At 42.4% G+C, this 18,968-nt stretch overlaps 1 protein-coding gene across 2 annotated transcripts in view; it reads left to right on the top strand.

The window, feature by feature from the left end:
* Window positions 1–16,968, top strand: part of LOC141769836 (somatomedin-B and thrombospondin type-1 domain-containing protein) — a 17,018-nt gene extending 50 nt beyond the window's left edge. Inside the window, exons 1-5 of one of the 2 annotated variants that reach the window (XM_074639284.1) lie at window positions 1–443; window positions 10,798–10,980; window positions 11,399–11,489; window positions 13,987–14,145; window positions 15,122–16,968. The exon at window positions 1–443 is cut by the window's left edge and continues 50 nt beyond it. In XM_074639284.1, the coding sequence (XP_074495385.1) occupies window positions 203–443; window positions 10,798–10,980; window positions 11,399–11,489; window positions 13,987–14,145; window positions 15,122–15,227 (780 nt within the window). In that variant the 5' untranslated portion in view covers window positions 1–202 and the 3' untranslated portion in view covers window positions 15,228–16,968. Of the gene's footprint in view, window positions 444–10,794; window positions 10,981–11,398; window positions 11,490–13,986; window positions 14,146–15,121 lie in introns of both variants that reach the window. The other variant, XM_074639283.1, reaches the window with a different exon arrangement.
* The last annotated feature ends 2,000 nt before the right edge of the window (window positions 16,969–18,968 follow it).

Genomic DNA, 18,968 nt, shown 5'->3' with positions numbered 1-18,968 from the left:
GTGCCATTGACTCTGGCTCCACTTTTACGCATCAGTTGTTCGCGTCAAGGTGTCAATGCAGAACTCACCTCGGATCTGGATTTTATATAGAAAACACCAGAAGTGTCTTTACAACACAACTCACTTCTAAGCATCCATCCAAAGTGAAGCACACACCAGCAGAGTGAGAGTGGAGCAAAGTGGACGCAGAGAGGTTTCCATCATGGGAGCGCATCATGGATGGAGCTCAGCGCGTCTCGGGTTCGTCCTCTGTGGATATTTTATAGCGTTTTTTCTGAGAGCTGAAGCTGGATGCAGGGAGAGAGAAAGCCCAAACTGCTGCACCGGCAGGAACAACGAGTGTTTCGAGTACAGCAAGAGGAAAACGGTGTGTTACTGTGATACCTACTGCCAGAAAACAGGAGACTGCTGCGAGGACTACCAGAGAGTGTGCCAAATATCTGGTGAGTTGCTTGTTCTGTCCTGCTGTGGTTGTTGTTGGTGCTTTAAGGCAAGGAAGCTTTATTTGTAAAGCACGTTTCAGCAACAGGGCAATTCAAAGTGCTTTACATAAACATTCAAGAACATTGGGACAAAGTGCAAAAGAACATTAAGACATAATTAAAACAGTTATAAAAACATTAAAGATTAGGAAAAAAACAAGCTACAAATAAAAGCTGTAGGATAGAAGCTAAAATAGAATATAACACACACAAGTAAAAGCTCTAGTGCAGTATATAAGATCATTATCTGGTTTAATAAAAGGCAGCAGCAAACAGGAAAGTTTGAAGCTTTGATTTAAAAGAACTCAGAGTTGGAGTTGGTCCTGCAGGTTTCTGGGAGCTTGTTCCAGATATTTGGTGCATAAAAACTGAACGCTGCTTCTGCATGTTTAGTTCTGACTCTGGGGACACTAAGCAGACCTGATCCAGATGACCTGAGAGGTCTGGATGGTTCAGAGCATAGCAGAAGATCAGAAATGTATTTTGGCCCTAAACCATTTAGTGCTTTGTAAACCAGCAGCAGCATTTTGAAATCAATTCTCTGAGAGACAGGGAGCCGGTGTAGAGTCCTCAGAACTGGACTGATATGATCCACTTTCTTGGTCTTAGTGAGGACTCTAGCAGCAGCATTCTGAATCAGCTGTCTGAGGATTGAAAGCTCAAAGTTTTTTGGGGGGAATGAACACCTTTACTGTACAGATCTGCGTCCTGTTGTTCATTGTTGTCCAGTCTGAGCCAGAGATGGCTGACTGGCTGGCATTGAGGTGACATGGAGACAGTGAGACATACTACACATAGCTGTCTCCAGTGAGCCCATTATGGCTGTTTGTTTTAAGTGACCATGTGTATCTCCTCCTCTCTTCTTGGTGTATTTTTCAACAGCAGGTTGCATGTATGTGTTTTTAAAGTTTGTAGGAGTTGACCTTTGACCCTAAGATGAGGCCATGCAGTTGTTGTAAAGTGGAGTGAGTGATCATAACAAAAGTCTCAAACCAACATGGAAGTTTTCTCTTCAACACAGAAAGAATCAACTTCACTTTGAATCACGAGATCACCTTAAAATGGGAGTATGTGTGTGTGTGTAACCTCTTCCCCCATCATCCTGGCTGCTGCTATATAAGGACAATTGAGGGAATGGACACCATGGAAACAGACTGCCAAAGATGGTCAGGAGTACAGAACAGCTGTCTGAGATGTGACAAAGAGGAAAAAGCTCTTACACTACGTTGAAACAGCTCAAGTTTAGGAGGAGTGATTATCTGTTTGTAGATACACGCAGTGTGTGACTCTTCGTCTTTAAGTGCACTCTAACAAGCACCTGCAGGGTCAGTGAGTCCTAAAGAGAGCTCCTAATGCTGCAGAGATCCCTCTATTATAGGCACATGTAGTGTATACATAGTGAACCTTTGTTTGAGTGTATCTGTGCTGTGATGTGAACAAGCTGCCTCGACTTCAGACTAAGACTCAATCACTTCAAAGTGTGTACAAAAGTACTGCAATAGAAGCTTTGATACTCTTTATTAGATCTCAGTGTTTACTGCAGAGATAGCTGAGCAGCCTGTGAATCACTGTTAAACTGCACTGGAATAAAAGGCCACTTAAAAAATAAGTAAAAAACAAACAAAAAAAATGTATTCATGAAATAAGATGTAAGATTTAGGCCTTTCAAGATAAAAATAGATCTTGAAATTAGCTGGGGAAACTAATCTTGAGCTTATTTCACTATAGAAAGTGTTGTGTGTCATAATAAAAGTAGTATTTTTTCACTTAACAAGATATTCAAGATGCTTGATTGTCTAAAAACAAGTTCCTATATCTCACTGAAATGTCACCTGTTAGGTCATTGTGTCTTATATTAAGTGTTATGAGATATTTTGATTGTAATTAGACAAATATTCTTGGTAAGTTTTTGCAGTACAGTCATTTTCAAAGAGACAAACATTTCATCAAATTCACTTCAATTCTACTTTTCCTTTTGTAAAGCATATAGCTTTAGATAAATGGTGTTTGAATGCATTTTTGCAATTTGAGGATTCCTTAATTTCAGTGAAAATCTACCCATTGTCACGACTCTGCGGGGGAGCCCAGAAAGCAGACTCAGACTAGAAGATTAACAATATTTCTTAATGAATAAAGGTGGTGATGGTGAGAGGTGGGAGATGATCCGGGGAGAAGCTGATGGCAGGAGAGAATGTCCAGGTTTGTGAGCTGCTGGCGGGCTTGAGATTTGGCGTGGCTGCCTGGTTGAACTGGGCAGACGGAGACGGAAGTTTAGATTAGATTCATGCAAACAGGTAACGAGCAAACTGACGAGCTGAATGACAAAATCCACGGCTAGATTTCAGAGACGATCCGGCAGAGACTGAAGATCAGTACAGTGCTGATATACTGTGTGGTGAAAAGATGATGACGACCAGGTGAGCTTGATTGCCGAGGCAGAGCAGGTGTGGATCATTGCAGGCAAGCAGCCCAGATTGAGATGACAGAGTGGAGGGGCGGAGACCAGGAACACAGACAGACAAGCAGACACAGACTAAAACAGACAGACAGAAACTGTCACTAGGATGGCATCGTGACACCTGTAAGCTGCACAATTGTAAAGTCCTTTGAAGTAAATGTGTGATTTTTCGCTAAATGAATAAAATCAACTTAAATTGACTCAAATTTGTAGAGTCTTGAAACTTGCTTTAGATAAGTGATCCGTCTCAGTAAGCACCATGTCTGCTTTTATTTGTGTTAGAGTGGTGTTATTGTCATGTGGTCACATACTGCAGACTTTACTAATCAATCTACAATTTCAACTGTAACTTCTAGACCAGTAAATGGGCTAAAACATTCAATATAGCACTTTAAATGTTGGGAAAAAAAAGAGGTTTCTTGCAGTGAGGCTTTTTCAGTATAAATGAATGCCCTCTGCAAGGCGTGGCTACTAGAAACTACAACTTTACTACGCAAAGCAAGATATATTACAGGCTTTTTATCCACTAATCAGTCAAACTGGCACGCAGAGATAGCATTTATCATCCAGCAGCCAGCTGAGCTGAGTCCAGGCATCACTTGATCCAACCCATGTGTCTGCCAAGCTGAAACTGAACAGAATAAGCAGAGGGAAGCACCTCAGGTCAGCGTTGAGTCATCGCTGTCCTGTTAAACAGCAGCTGGTCCCTCAGGGGTCAGCTAACGGCCGCCATGTGCGTCAGTTCACTCATGTGTCAGATGAGGTGTTTTTTTTAATCACGGTGGACCTCGTGTGTCGCTCTGACAGCTCGATCCTGATGTGACACAGTGGTGTGATTCAGGTGTTACAGGTTGGATGATGTTTCCCAGAAAGATTTATTCTCACAGCTGTAAATTGTGTGTTTTTAACGCTTTTACAGACTTTGATTTGTTTGAACATGAACATGATGTCAGCTTGGCCTTTACACGCCGTATGGATCAGCGAGCACAGAGTGATGCTGTGAAAAACACCTTGACTTCCTCCCTCAGGGGCAACCTGAGAGCACCGCACCAGTATCAACACAACGTGCATCATGTGGCTTGGCTCGGCTCCATCAAAGCGCCCTCACCCACACATTACACTATCTGATCCTGATCCTCTGCAACCCTTCAAGGAGCCTGTCTGTGTACTGTCTGTCACAGTCTGTAATTTAGTCGTGTCAGCTGTAGCCGAGCAAAGAGCCTGGAGTGGGTGACATCAGAGGAGAGACAGAAGGAAACCGGCAGACTGTTTGCACTTCTTAAAGCTCTTAAGAGGTGATACGGTTCTCTGCAGAGAAGTCGTTTGAATGAAGTATTTGGCAGAAATGTGTGTTTTAAACAGCGTGGAGAACTTAAGAACTGTGAGGTATTAATTTAAAACAAGTCGGTGGTGGAATGTTTTAAGGAAAAACAAAATCCTCCCTACAACACATTCAGTAAAAAAGTGATGTTCCATGCATTTCTGGGCCCATTTTGATTCACTCCTTATGGTCTGGCAAGTGTGAAGTCTTTCTGCACCAGACTGGCAGACCGGGACGATTACTGGGATGTTCTTTGGGGTTTGATCAGGTTTCAAAACTGGAAAAATATGGTGGCATTTCTAAAAATCTAAATATTAAAGCAGAACAACTCAAAATCGGCTCCAGGATAAATTTGAGGTTGGGAATGAGTTGTGGAGTTGTGGAGTCATGAGTTTTAGATCCACGGACATATCATGAAAAACTCACTCTTTCAGTGCTTGTGCTCATACGTTTGGGTATCTGGAGCGCTTACCAACCCACAAACTGTGAAATGAGACAACCCAGTCAGTTTTTTGTGGGCTGCCATTCAGATTTGTCTCCCCATCCTATGTCACATGCAGGCTCATTAGAATATATCGCCCACAGCTTGAGAACTACCTTTGCAAAGGTGCACCATATTTTTCTGGCAAGCCAATCATGGCAGACTGGGCTTTTCTTCTTAAAGAGACAGGCGCTAAAACAGAGCTTTTCAGACAGAGGGTGAATACAGGAACGTAAACATGTTCTAGTGGAAACCCCAAATACAGGTATGAACCTGAAAATGAGCAGGATGTGTCCACGTTAAGTACTTCTTGAGGTTAAGGAGGTGATACACAGCAAGTTGACACCATTTGTCATCTAAACCACTCTGCATATTTTGGTAATTAGTTGTTTCTGGTAATTGTTTTTCCAGACTTATATCTCAGGACTATGCTCACAAGTATTTTTTGGCTGACTTGGCAAAGCGATCTGTTTGTGCACTTTTGTCATTCTTGCAAATAAATTGACAAAAGTAGAAATTTAAACCGATAAGCAATGATACGCATCCATCTTTAATATCGTTATTTTGAAACATACAGGGAGAAATGCATGATGGGAGAGGCGGAGAAAATGCGTATTTCTGAGTTCAATGCAGCCTCAATCGTTGCCTCTTCAGTACGGCACATGAGACATCTTTTAGCTGGATATATGGCTGCTTTCTTCACCTTTCTATGTGGTTACTAAAGGGAACTAAGGGTTGTTAACAGAAACATAAGGTACAGAAGAGGAGGAGGCAACTTAAATTGAATTGGATCAAATTGGATTGGAAATCCAATGTTGAGTACCTTTGGTGCATCACATTATTTCTGTCAGCCCTACAGTGAGTCTCTGATTGCTTCTTCTCAGACTCTAGAGGTGAAAGCGGCCCACAGGAGGACGGAGGGGGCAGATCCTCTCCTCTCCTCTCCTCTCCTCTCCTCTCCTCTCCTCTCCTCTCCTCTCCTCTCCTCTCCTCTCCTCTCCTCTCCTCTCCTCTCCTACCGTGGCGTCTGGTAGTTCTCATATTGTGGCTTCTGCCTCAGATACACCAGAGGTCTGCTCATCATTCATCTGTCTCTCCTTCAGGCACTTCTGTTTTTCTTCCTTCCCTTCAGGGAACGGTATGCTGTCTTGCCATGATGTTTGCTTCTTCCCACCGACGTTCACTCCCTCTTTTTCTTCCTTGCTTCCCCCACGTTCTTTCTTTCTTTAACCTCTACGAGTAGTGAATGTTTTTCACCCAGCCTGGCTGAAACAGGCCAGCTGTTCTCCTGGTACTCACATACTGATAGATGCTAATTTGATGCTCTTCATCTGGCCCTACCGTGACCAGAAAACACAAGTATTGTATTCCATTTTCAACTTGAACTATGAACTTGAACTATTTCTTCAATAGAAAACTTTTCACAGGGACGTTTCAATGTCAATTTTCATTTCTTTCATTCTGTGGCAGAAAAGACGGATACCTCAAAACCTGGACAAATTAAACCAAAACCATCTGCATGGCAGGATAACACAAGTTATTAACGAGAAAACGTTTTCTTTTTAAATCTGGGTGAACCAAATCTTTAAGAATAAATGCTTTATTTAGATACAAATACATTTTTATTACTATGGATGGCAATGTTGGTCTGTCAATCGGTCCACCGCTTTGATCCAGACTGAGATATCTCACCAACTATTAGTTGGATTGCCGTGGACATTCATGGTCCCCAGAGGATGAATCCTACTGGCTTTGGTGACCCCCTGACTTTTCCTCTAGAGCCACCATCAGGTTGACATTTCTGGTTTTTAGTGAAATGTATTTCTCAGCAACTACTGGATGGGTTAGCATGAACTTCAGTACATCCATTCATGTCCCTCTCATCATAACGTTGGTGATCTTTTCCTCCAGGTCAACCTCAGGGGTATTTTCTGTTTTAATTAGCAAATGTTAACATTGTAAACTAAATAGGTGAACAGGGTAAATATACCTGATTAGCATGTTAACTTTATTATGGTGAGCATGTTGGCATTAACATATTTTCTGTCTCATTTGTTTTTTTGTTTTATAGTTGTTATGAAGTGGAGTCAGTATTCAGAAGTGCTATTTCTTATGTGTTTGTGTATCCTGTCTTTCGTTATTATCATTATGGTATAATAAAGTGTTGGCAATGTAATGCAAACACATTTTAGGTTGTGCAATTTGAACAGAAGATCAGTCTCAGCTGTGTTTGTAATGAATCCTTTTAATTAGTTGCTTGTCTCCTCTATTCAAGGTGTCTACAGGAAACATTTATGTGCTGGCCTGTTATTAGGGCTCAGTCCTTCACCCCTTCTAACAGGCTTCTCCCTTGTGTTGCCCAACATTAGAAGCCTTGTCTGATGGGACCGAGGCCCAGCTCTCTACATGGGAGGGAGGCTGGCTGTGTGGAGGTGCAGCGGTCCTCTAGAGCGGCCGGACATCTGGGTCCCATCAGAGAGGAGATGGAGGGAGAAGAGAGGGGGGTGGGAGAGTGAAAAAAAAGAGGACCAAAACAAGGAGACAGATGGGGAGAAAGAACAAGGGGAGCGTGTGGGACAAAGTGATAAAGGGAGAAGAAGATAAAGCAAATTGGGCGGGCAGGTCTGATAAGTCTTTTGTTATGAAACCCTAAAATGGAGAAGCAGGATTCAGGGAGAGTGAAAGAGAAAGCAAAGGAATGCCAACGCGCCATTATCTCACTGTAACAAGTGTGACTGGAGATCAGCCGACAAGTGAGCAGATAAAAGTGCTGATGTTGGATACACATTCACTGGTTTGGTTCATTTAATGGCATTTTGTCTGAAGCTCTGCCAACTGCCAAGAGAAAAAAGCCATAAACTCTTTCCAAACAAACTCATATTACTCTCAACATTTTTTAAATTATAGCTGCATTAAACCATCCTGTATACAGCATTAATGTCTAAAAGTTTAAACAGCACTGAAAACTTCAAATCTTAAGTATTTGAAGACAAATGGCACCACATGAAGCAATTTATCAGACTTAATGCAGCCAAAAAACCTTTAGAAAACTTATTTTATATATGCAGTAGTACTCCCAAAAACCTGTAAACAGACTTTGTTCCCCTTTAAGTTATCATTTATTAAAGTTTAACACTCAAAAACTCAGTTCCTCTGCTTCATCAGGACTGTGTGAGTGTGTTTTGATCAGATTTAATTGACAGTGATTTAAATCAAATGAAACCAAACTGAGCCCAACCAGTAAAAAGACAGCCCATTAGACTGTTGTCAGGTTATTAAATAGACGTTATCAGTCGCTATAAGCACCATAGATGTGGGTCAATAGGGGCCTACTACACCCATTAGTAGGTTTTATCATCTATTCACATGGTAGATCACCGACAGAATGTGTAAAACAACACGACTATAGTAATTATGACAGGAGCAGAAGTGGAAGTCAGGTGCCATAGTATAGGCAGCCTGAAACTCCATATGGGGAGGAGAATTGGGGCTGATGGATGGGACACAAAAAACACAGAACACAGGGTTTTCATCAAGAAGACCCAGTTTCACAACGTGTAGTTGTATTTGTGTTCACAAGTGTTAAGTTTCACTTTCACTTTTGAAATGTATTTAAATGTTATTTCAAGCCAAAACACGATGTTTTTCCCCAAAATTAACAGTAGTTTTCATCTTTCATCTAAATCTAAAGAAGCTTTTTGTTTGTGTTCAAAAAGTAACATTTTATTCAGCTTTACCTCATGATAAGTTTCACTTTCACTTTTACAACATAGTGGGCGTAGTAGGCCCCTAATGACCCAGATCTATGGTGTTTATAGCAACTGATAACGCCTATTTAATGTCCTGATAACAGTCCAATCAGGTGCAAAAGAGCACTGAGAATCTCCTACGTTAAGTAACAAAAATTATTTATTTTTGGCCTTTAAGTTTAGCAGATTCTACCAGTTTTTTCAGTGTTTCAAATGTCACTATAAAATTGATCTTGTGCTTTTAGAGACTACAGATCTAAAGGCAGTTGTAGGTAAACACTGCCTCTCTTTAATTATAGAAGTCTTCTTTGAGGAAAACTTTAAAGTACTTGAAAACACTGTAAAATAAATACCAGCTGATTGAAAGGACAAAAGCAGCACATGCTGACAACGAGCACCATTTGTTTCCTGTATTGGGGTCAGAGGTCAGAGGTGGTGGCGTGCTCTCCAACTGGGCACTTTCTCGTCAACAATGGGGGGGACGGGGGACAACAGTGGCTGTGAGCTCTGTGGGTCAGGCTGTCAGCAGGGTTATCATGTGGGTGGCGGGAGTGTCGCACTGGTGGTACCAGAAACAGAGCGAGGGGACCACCACGGTTTGGTAATTGCCTTCTGACCTCTGGAGGCTCGGGGGGCCGACAGGCTGAGACTTCCAGACAGGGCCTCAGTCCCGTTAGTGTGTGTGTGTGTCGATCAGAGGCATGTTTTCCCCCTCGGGTGTGGCGGGAACTCGCTGACCCTATAGGTTTCACTGCACACCCAAGACCTCAAGTGCCCCTGCTTGCTCGTGTTTTTCCCGCTATGAGAAAGAAAAACAGCAACATGAAAACTGGCCCCTGTGAACGTCAGAGGATGTAGAAGAGGGAAGGAAAGGCGAGGAGTAAGGATAAGAAGAGGTGGAGGAGTAGGAAGTTGATATGGTGGTGTCTGATTCGATCACGCCCCTTCAGTATTCTCTCATGTCACTTAACAAGTCTACACAGTGTAATGTGTAATATGTGTGTGTTTGAGGGTGATGACTGAAGGTGGAACAAGACCAAGTGGGCGGGTTTATCTGACAGAAATTGTTTTCGATGTGTGTGATGATCTGGGAAAGGCGAGTGTCAGGTGGGCAGCACTAATGTGCAGGAATGCAGAGATTCCACAGTGGCTTTGTGGATCGGCTGTGTCACTGAGACCGCCGGCCCCCCTCCAAAACCCCAACGGGACCATGGGAATGAACCGAACAGGCGGCACCTTGAAAGCTCTCTCTCTCTCTTTCTCCTGTTCACACACACACATATTCACTCGCAGCATTGTACTGCGGAGCCGAGCGTGTATTATAAGAGGTAGATTAGATGGTTGAGGGAGGATTAGATCCAGTTATGGTATATTTATCCTCTCCGTCCCTGTAATTTCACCAAGAACATCTAAGAGCTTCAAGCTGTGTGCACCTGCTCTCATTGTATTCAACTAAATCAGAAGCTCCACACCGACATCAGGCTTTCTGAATAAAGTGTATGTTTGCCTTTGAGTGCTTATTTGTCTGTGTGTTTATGGAGTGGGCACTTCCTCCCTAAAACAAGGCTGTTAAATGTCCGCCGCTATTAAATGTCTGTGTTGGACAAAGCTTGATTACTGCTGGAGACTCTCGTCTTTGATCAGAGCAGCCATCTAACTAATACAGCTTCCTCTTAGCCTGATGTAATTGGCTAAATCAGCCTACCGAACGGGAAGCTTGATTGCTGCTGCTGCTGTGTTTATGTGTGTGTGTGTGTGTTTAAATGTGTGGTAGAGGGAAACCAGAGAGAACAGGATGACAAAATTAGCCCCTTATTTAAATGGCCCCAACACATGTGACCCGGGTCCCAGACTTCCTGAGTCTGGGGTTTGGCTGATCTGACATTAGTGGATGGTAATGACCCAGTCACTCGCTTCCCGCCCACCTACCTGAGCGAATGCCCTGTGCAACATTATGCAACTCTATATCAGTGTGTGTGTGTGTGTCGCAGCTCACACGTTCAGCCATGCAGTTAGGCACGACGGCAAAGATTACAACTAAGGATTAGACCATTTGTTGACAGCTGGAGAGAGCTGGTTTGAGTCTCATACAGATATTTTTCTTTGCCTTTAGAGTTCCTTCTTGAGCTGAAACTCATCTCATATTCCCAAAAATGTACTTAACCTTCTCTGTATGTAACTCTGATTAAAACCTAAAGCAACCTAAAACCACAAGATGTTCTTTCTTTGTATTTATCTCAGTCATATTTTACGACGTGTATCTAAAACCCTCAGCTGATCTCTCCGTCTCCCTGCTTCCCCAGCAGCCATTGACTGCGTGGTGGGATCATGGGGCCCCTGGTCATCATGCACATCTCCATGCGGAGTTGGCAGCACGGAGAGGAGTCGCCAAGTGTCCGTTCCTCCTAGAAACGGAGGCACGCCCTGCCCGGACCTCAAACAGCGCAGAGGATGCTTTGGAAACAACGCCATATGCAGCACGGCGAAAGGTGAGAGCGTGACCTTTTCTACTTTGCCCCCGCATGCGTGCATTTATGCATGCACTTACGCACGTCTGCTCTGAACTCTGTTACATTTTAATCTGGTGTTTCAGTATTCTCTGGGGTTCCTCTTTGCTGTAATTAACAGGCCTTATCTCCAGCTGCACCATTTCAAACACCTCAGTTATGCTTTTTACTGTTGAACACCAGATAAACACTTTTCCAAGTGGAAGACTTCCAAGGGAAAAACACCACTTTGAGTCATTTAACACATTGAGTCATTGGATAAGATGCTACAGATGAAATGTGGGATGTGTATACAACCACTGACCTTTCTGTAATTTATAAAAAGATGCTCTTCAGTGGAATCAAGAGCTTATCTGACCTTTTTCATTTCCACCTTTTCATCCCCCCACCTGACCTGCAGAGGTGGCAAAGATCCTGCCTGATTCTTTTAAGAGGAACTTTAAGGACCCTTGGAGGCGACCACACATGCTGATGAAGGAGGAGAAGCCCAGGTAGGGCATCCATTATCAGACTGCAAACAATCACACGGACTGTCCACTTTGTTTCCGTCTGTAGTGCTGGCTTTCATGTGCAATCGATGCAGAGAGAGAGAGAGAGGGGATTACAGCTGAAATGTGTGGAGCGTTGAGTCATACTGTATGTCCTGGTTTTCTTGTCTAAACCTCACAAAGTTGATTCCTGTGAAGACGGAAGTTTATCTTGAAAAGACTGTAGTGGAAATTGACGCTGGACAGTCATAGGAAAATGCAAGAAACGTTAGGAATAACTTTTTCGTAAGATATCATATGAACCGTTGTATGAGAATACGTTGGTCCTGTGCAGAGATTGAGATTTTATAGCAGCTGAAGAGCTCTCATATATCACATATATCTTTGAAAGCACAACTCCTACTCATGACTATAATTCTAACCATCAATATGCAATCATTTTATATAAGAGAACTTTTGCTCCAGCTCCAAGCCTCAAGGCTGCCTTTCAACTTGTCCGATACAGCTGGGTTTTGACTTCAGCTTCATATCAGTTTTTCCTCCGTTTTGACTCGGTTTCAAAGGTCACTCTAAGCTCCAAGCTCAACTTTGTGCTCCAAAAGATTAGAGAATACAGACCATGTTCAAGGTTTCCATAGCGCGCACGCAGAGCCTTGAAATTGCTTTGACTGTGTAACACGAACGCCGTCATTGAATATTTGCATCGTGAGCTGACCTTTACCGATAAGGCGACCGTAATCCGTGTAAGAGGCGAACTCCTTCCTGCATAGATGTCATCTTTGATCTGAGCTGATTGCAGATGTTCTCAGAGCTGGAAAACAGGGGGAATAAAATCACCGCTGGTTTCCTGACAGCCCCGCAGCCTTTCACACTGATTAAAATGGACATTGGATACCTTTGTTTTGACTGAAATACAAAGCATCGGGGGATTGGAAGCACATTACTCATAAATGCGAGCCATTCAGCATGTATGAGGCAGAGTTCGGGTGATTTCACACAGACATCTGGTGCCCTGATAGGTCACTAGTGCTGGAAACGAGGGGTTAAAATGACATGAAAGGATGATCAGTAGTTGTCTTTGGATCTCTAGTTATAGCTGTGAAATTAGCTGACAATGATGAGGCTGTTATGTAGTTCTTGCTTTACTTGTGGAGGCTTAAATCCTCTGAACACCCACACAGGTGTCTTCAGTTAACCTGGCTGAGTAGACCTCTTCTGTGTGGGTGTGTACAGACTAATTGACTGACATCTTCCTGTTAGATGTGTTGCACCTGTTAGGGCGGGACAAATTGCACCTTTATCATTCTTATTGAATTCAATCTAATCAGACAGAATAACTGAAAACACCTGTGTGGGCGTTCAAAGGCTTTAACACACTAGTGTGCTGATGGCTTTCAGGAATTAACACATAAAGGCATTGCGTGTGTCTAAGACAGCATTTTTAGTGGTACAGTATGAGGGATTTGCATTATTTGCAGTTAACATGAACAAGTTCAAGCCTAATTAACGGAGGGAAAACAGTGAGGAAATCCCTCTTCAGCAACTGCACATGTACTGAATGTGTTAGAACATAATTTCTGCATAATTTTTAAATAATCCAAAATGTATACGTCAATGAAAATTGCTGATTGAATCCATCAAGCATAAGTGTTTATGTTAATTGCCTTGTTGCAAAGTATTCTTCAAAATGCATGCATGAACGCTCAAAATCAGACCTGAATAATAATATTGCATGAGCTTAAAAAGAAAGATATTTTCCAGTGTTACTGTTGGACAAAGTCCTCACAAATCACTCTGAGAAAAAACCCTGCACCACCCCGCTGGGGATGGTGTTTTGTCGCAGCTGGCTGAATCAGAGACAAAATAAATAGCACATCAGATCAAAGTTCCTGCCAGAGAACACAGTGAGCAGAAAAACAAGACTTTATTTTTATTATTTCCAACGCACAGACTGAGCTGTGTTGATATTAGGATACTGCAGGTGACCGTGACACTGCTGGATCACCTTCAAACGGAACAAATCTCTTATCGGGAAGTTTGATTTGTCTTTTGTCTGGTTATAGTTGTGATCAAGCACAGCTCTGCTGGGTTGGATCTCCACTTGGCTTCCAGCAATCAAACCATGTTGCTTTTTAGTAGGGAAGGGGTAGGGAAGAGGAGATTTTAAACTTGGCTTGTGTTCCTGTTTCTTCATCTGGACGTTTTCCATTTACCTGTTTTGTTGCTGATGTTGTAGTGGTATATGTGAGTGAGTGATAACAGTCCAAAGCTCAATCCAAAGAACAAAATATTAGATGTTGAGCTCTTGGCTACAGAGCTGTGTTTGCAGCACCTGCTTAGTTCTCCAGGATTATCGTTTTCTGAGCCCAGAAATGCACAATTTGACCTTTTGACCCCTGTATTTTTTACCAGATATAAGAATCAAATGCAAGTGAAAACTTGTCAATTATTTTTGACACTTCTTTTCCTCTCTCTCCCTGTCCGCACTCTGTGCTTGCAGTTACTGTGTGTACCTGCGGATGAAACAGGCCAGTGCAGCGTGTAAACTCAAACTGTGGAGCGCTCAGCTGGTGAGAGAGAGGCTGGTCTGTGCAGAGTGTCAGAGCGACGCCATGTCAAAGTCAGACCGCTGTGGAGGCGACGGCCTAGAGAGCACCAGGTAAACCCAACAACCAAAAGAAAAACTAAAGACATGTTCAACCATTAACACTGCTGACAGTAGCCTGTGTAGCTTTTAAAGTAGCTCAGGGAACAATTCATTTTCCCTTGTCAGCAACTACTAAGTGATAGAGCCCATGAGCAAGGCACTGAAAAGCATGAATATATGTGTTATGTCTTTGCATGCAGTTAAAGGTACTGATGAGCTTAGCTTAGCTCAATCAATGGATGTCTATGGGATCAAGTAGCAGTACCTTCCTCGACACAGATTGTGTAACACTTTGTACTCATTAACCAAGCATATGCATATTAATTTGCCTTATAAACCGCAAGTGGAATATTTTTATAATCTAATTTCTTCGTTAGTTGTGCAATTAACAACAAATTACAGCATACATATATGAGTTTTATAGGGCATCAATATGTGAAGAATTCCCAGAGTGTTAAAACAGAGCTGCTAATTGGAAGTCCTACATTTAGCTAAGCTAAATTAGTTCATTCAACATACATTTTAAAAGTGTGCAGTCATTAAAAGCATCCATTAGTTTGTCTGATATTGGATAATTTGGAAAAATAGTTCCTCCCAAAATCTAAGTGGTCTTTTATGCACATTATTTACATTATTATATTGTATTTTTACAACTTTTAATATATTTTTTATTGATATTTGTTATTGCTATTCTGGTGCAGTGTCGAGGAGCCAAAAAAAATGAATTTTACTCTCTTATACTCTCATACTTGTATAACTGAGATGTAAAGATACAGGAATATTGAATCTCTCATATTCCTGGGTGTTAATGTAAAATATGTTTAATAATATTCATGCTCTGATATTAAAGCCATTATGTGTAGAATTTTGGTCTGAAAGCAATATATGCATCAATTTTCACCTGAATGTAGAATTAAAAAATTAAATAATAAAACACTTTCCCTAAATAGTAACTAACTGTTTCATGCTGATTTCGGTCTTTTTACAGAACGTTCTGGGCAGCAGCTTCAGTGCCGGGCTGTCACGGCTCCTGGATGCGAGAGTCGTCCTCCAAGGGCTGCCGGTGTCCTCCCTACTCGTTGCTCTTCGTGTGAGCCGACATGCAGACACCAGACATCCGTACGCGGGGACCAGATTTCCCTCAACGCCTCCCGCTCACTGTGGAGAGCCCTGCCAGCCAAAAAGTCAGACCCCTCTCCCCCCCCCTCCGATCCAGACTCCTGGACGGGTAACTCAAGGAGATCAGCAGCATCCTGCCACTTTTTCCTTTCACCTCATACTCTACTGTACTGTATCCACTATATTACTAAGCACACAGAAATTCTTGCATTTAACTTCAGATTTTGCAGCCACGTTATGTACTTATCCTCCTCCAAAGCACAGCGACATCTATATACCTTTTTTACCTCTCAATCTTTGCTATCTACCTCCATCAATGCAAGTGCATTAGTTAATGCATAATGTATAAATATATAAATATATAATTTTGCTTTATACATTTTCTACTTTTGATTGTTTATGTGTTATGTACATGTGTCTATATAGCTACACTTACTCGTATCCAGCAGTTAAAAACACCAAACAGCAGTTGCTGCACCCAGTTCTCTAACTGGTTCATCCAAATTGTATCCATTGATCCATGAGTCGATATATCTGTGTTTTACAGTGTTGTCCCTATTATTACTTCTTCTCAACGAAAACATTTATACCAGCAAGTCAAGTTGAATATCAGGTATTGATTCTCAGGTGCTGAGATTTGTGTCTTTTTGTCTCCCATCAAGCGTCCTCTCTCACGTCTGCCTCCGCTGATGTTTTTAGTAGTTTAAAGTGACTCATAGCTGAAAAACCAGTCCCATCTGTTTAGACCGAATATTGTTGGAGAGGAAAAAAAGAGCCATTTAAGAGAATTTCACTGTGGTTCTCTCTGTCCTCTGTGTCCATTACTATGTTTTCTCTCACTCCCTGCCCTGCTACCGTCACAAGGGAGTTTTTATCATCCACTATAACTATCGCATACCGCCATGTTACTCCCATTTTATTCATTAACTCCCCACACCTCCTTGATCTGCACTTCTTTTTCTTCCCTGCCCTCTACTGACTTTGTGTTTTCTTAAAAAAACAGGAGTTAACTGGCTCAGTACGCCTCCCAGTATCTCTTGTACTTCTGCTTTAAAGGTCCCATAGTGTAAAAAGTGAGATTTTCAGGTCTTTTATATTATGAAGCAGATTTAAGTGTTTTATAAATACTGTTTAACTATCAAAACGCTCAATATACGGAGAAATACACACAGCCCGAATTCAGAAATTATACGTTTGAAACAAGCCGTTAGGATTTCTGTCCATTTGTGATGTCACAAATATACTACATTTAGACCATTACACGGTTTTAAACGTTAAAATTCTAAATGTGTCCCAGTTTATTTCCTGTTGCAGTGTATGCGAATTACATCAGCCGACAGGAAGTAAACATGGACCCAAACTGTTGCCTAGCAACGCAATTCCGTTGCAATTCCGTTGAAATGCACTAAAACGCAGCGTTTCAGACAGAGGGTAAATACAGGTACAGGTTTTTTTGAACATTTCAGCATGTGAACATGTTCTATTAGAAACACAAAATACAAGTATGAACCTGAAAATGAGCACGATATGGGACCTTTAAGAAGAGGACACATGTAGTACCAGTAAAGGGCTTTTTCTCTCTGGAAAGCTGTGACTTTCTCCCATGTCTGTCTTTGTTTCTGTGTTTATTTATTATAAAACAAGTGATGTTATATTAGTGCAGCACGGCATACTCTGTACACTGTCCATTAGTGAAAATAAACAACTATACTGTCATTTCTCCCCCCTCTTCTTCGTCATACTTTCCATCTCATTGCATCATTCAGATGTCACACACACCACTACCATTAGCATTTCTGACCTCTCTCCTCTGCAATTACTACGTACTATGAGCCCAGCCCTGCTGTAAGTATATCCCTCACTTTGACCAGTGTTTACATGCAGCACTTCACAGTTGAAAGAAGAGCGCCGTCCAACATACGTAACTCAACGCAAACACGCACCCATCAATGTATTTTCGCTGCATTCTTGGCATTTTTCGTCCGGTGGTGTAAACGGGATGACGACAAGCAAAATGACAGCTAATGTGTATAATCATGTTTTTGCATCTACAATTTGTGGTTCTGTTTTTGTGATGTAACTACCAGAGGTGATGTGTGGACGGGCCAAACACGAGGCCTGAGACGCTGGACAGCTTACATCATCTGGAAATACATCTGTACTCACAGATTTCCCAGCAGCTCTGGATAGAGGATACCAAGAAAGCTGCAGATTTGAAAGCTGGTTTGCCTCCTTCATGTGATATATGGAGGAGTTAAGTGAACATGGAGGAGGGTGGGGGGATGTCTAAACCTTGACTCTGACCCTGGAAGTTGTTTATAAAGTCATTGCTCCTTGTCCTTGCTGACAACTTAAACATTTGCCAAACACATGTCACACAGACACCAAGTAAGCCACAACATCAGAACCTTTTTTTTCCTTGTGCAAAACACACTAATGCATCCATTTTATGGCTTATTAGTCGCTGTACAGCGTAGCCCTTCATCACAAGCAGGTATGTAAACAGGAAGGCAATGAGACTCAGCAGTTACAAATACTGTACAGAGCATTTTGTTATAGAAAGACACTTGACCTTTGTGGAAAACGACATGACCTTAGATCTAACAAATCAACTCTTCGTCCTCCTGGCTACTTTGATGTGTTCCATCTCAGAGGAACTTGAACTTTACCTCCTCGATTAATCTCTCCGGCCGCCCTTCCCCTTTCTCCTCCCTCTCTCCCTACACCAAACTCCCCTCGGTCAGCACAACTCTTTATTTTCTCTTACTACAACAGTGGCAATAGAGTGCTGTCAGCCTGACAGTCCGTCCCCTCTGAAGCAGGCTTTACCCCCCTGGCTGCCCTGCCTCTGCTGCTAACCCGCTTTCCAAAGGGCAGGAAGGCCCGTCTCTGGCCCAGTGCCTGATGGGCTCCGACAGCAGTGTGTTCTGGGATTATGCCCGGTGAAAAGGGGGGCATTCCAGCACCGGCGGCCTTTGTCACAACGTGGCCACTGTTTGCTTTTGACAAGACAGCTGTTCAAAGCCCTCCCGGCCACCACGGATGGCGTTGAGGGAGAGAACCCAGGGGTGACTTCCGTTTATTGGTGGTGCCGTTGGGATGCGTGGCATCACCTCCACCTGAGGTCGCTTCAGCAGTATCTGTAGCTCCAGTCTGTGCATCCCATATAGTCATTTTTACATGATTACATTTGAGTCTTTTATTTGAGACTTTTCTATCCTGCAGCATTAAAAATACTCCCTCCATCTAGGTGCATCCTTCCTCGACCCAAACTGAACTGCTCAAGCAAGCTGAAACTGATTTATCTGTATGACTGCATGGCTTTGTCTACTGGAACATCCTTGTCTTCTTCCCTCCAACTCTCATGTGTAAATGATGCTGCAATTATTTTGCTCAGGTGACCAAAGTGGCGAGGACCGGAGACTCTGGACATTTAAGTATTGGACGGCAGGTAACCAGAATCAGGGAGAGAGAGCCAGGAAATGATGATTCAGATGAGTTCCCATCTAACCTCATCAAGTGGTGTAGCTGCATTAATACACAAACAAAGGAAGATGCATGACATAACAGCTTTGCACATGCATTTACTCAATGCAATCATACTTAACTGAAATCCAGATAATGTCTAATCACAAACATTCCAGTTTAACCTATGAATCAAGTCGAGACGAGAAAATGGAAATACTCAAGTAAAGTACAAGTAGCTCAAAATTATA

The sequence above is a fragment of the Sebastes fasciatus genome, chromosome 6 (assembly GCF_043250625.1).
Source record: "Sebastes fasciatus isolate fSebFas1 chromosome 6, fSebFas1.pri, whole genome shotgun sequence".
Lineage (NCBI taxonomy): Eukaryota > Metazoa > Chordata > Actinopteri > Perciformes > Sebastidae > Sebastes > Sebastes fasciatus.
Note: the sequence above shows the minus strand (reverse complement) of the source record. Positions and strands in the feature narration are given on the sequence as shown.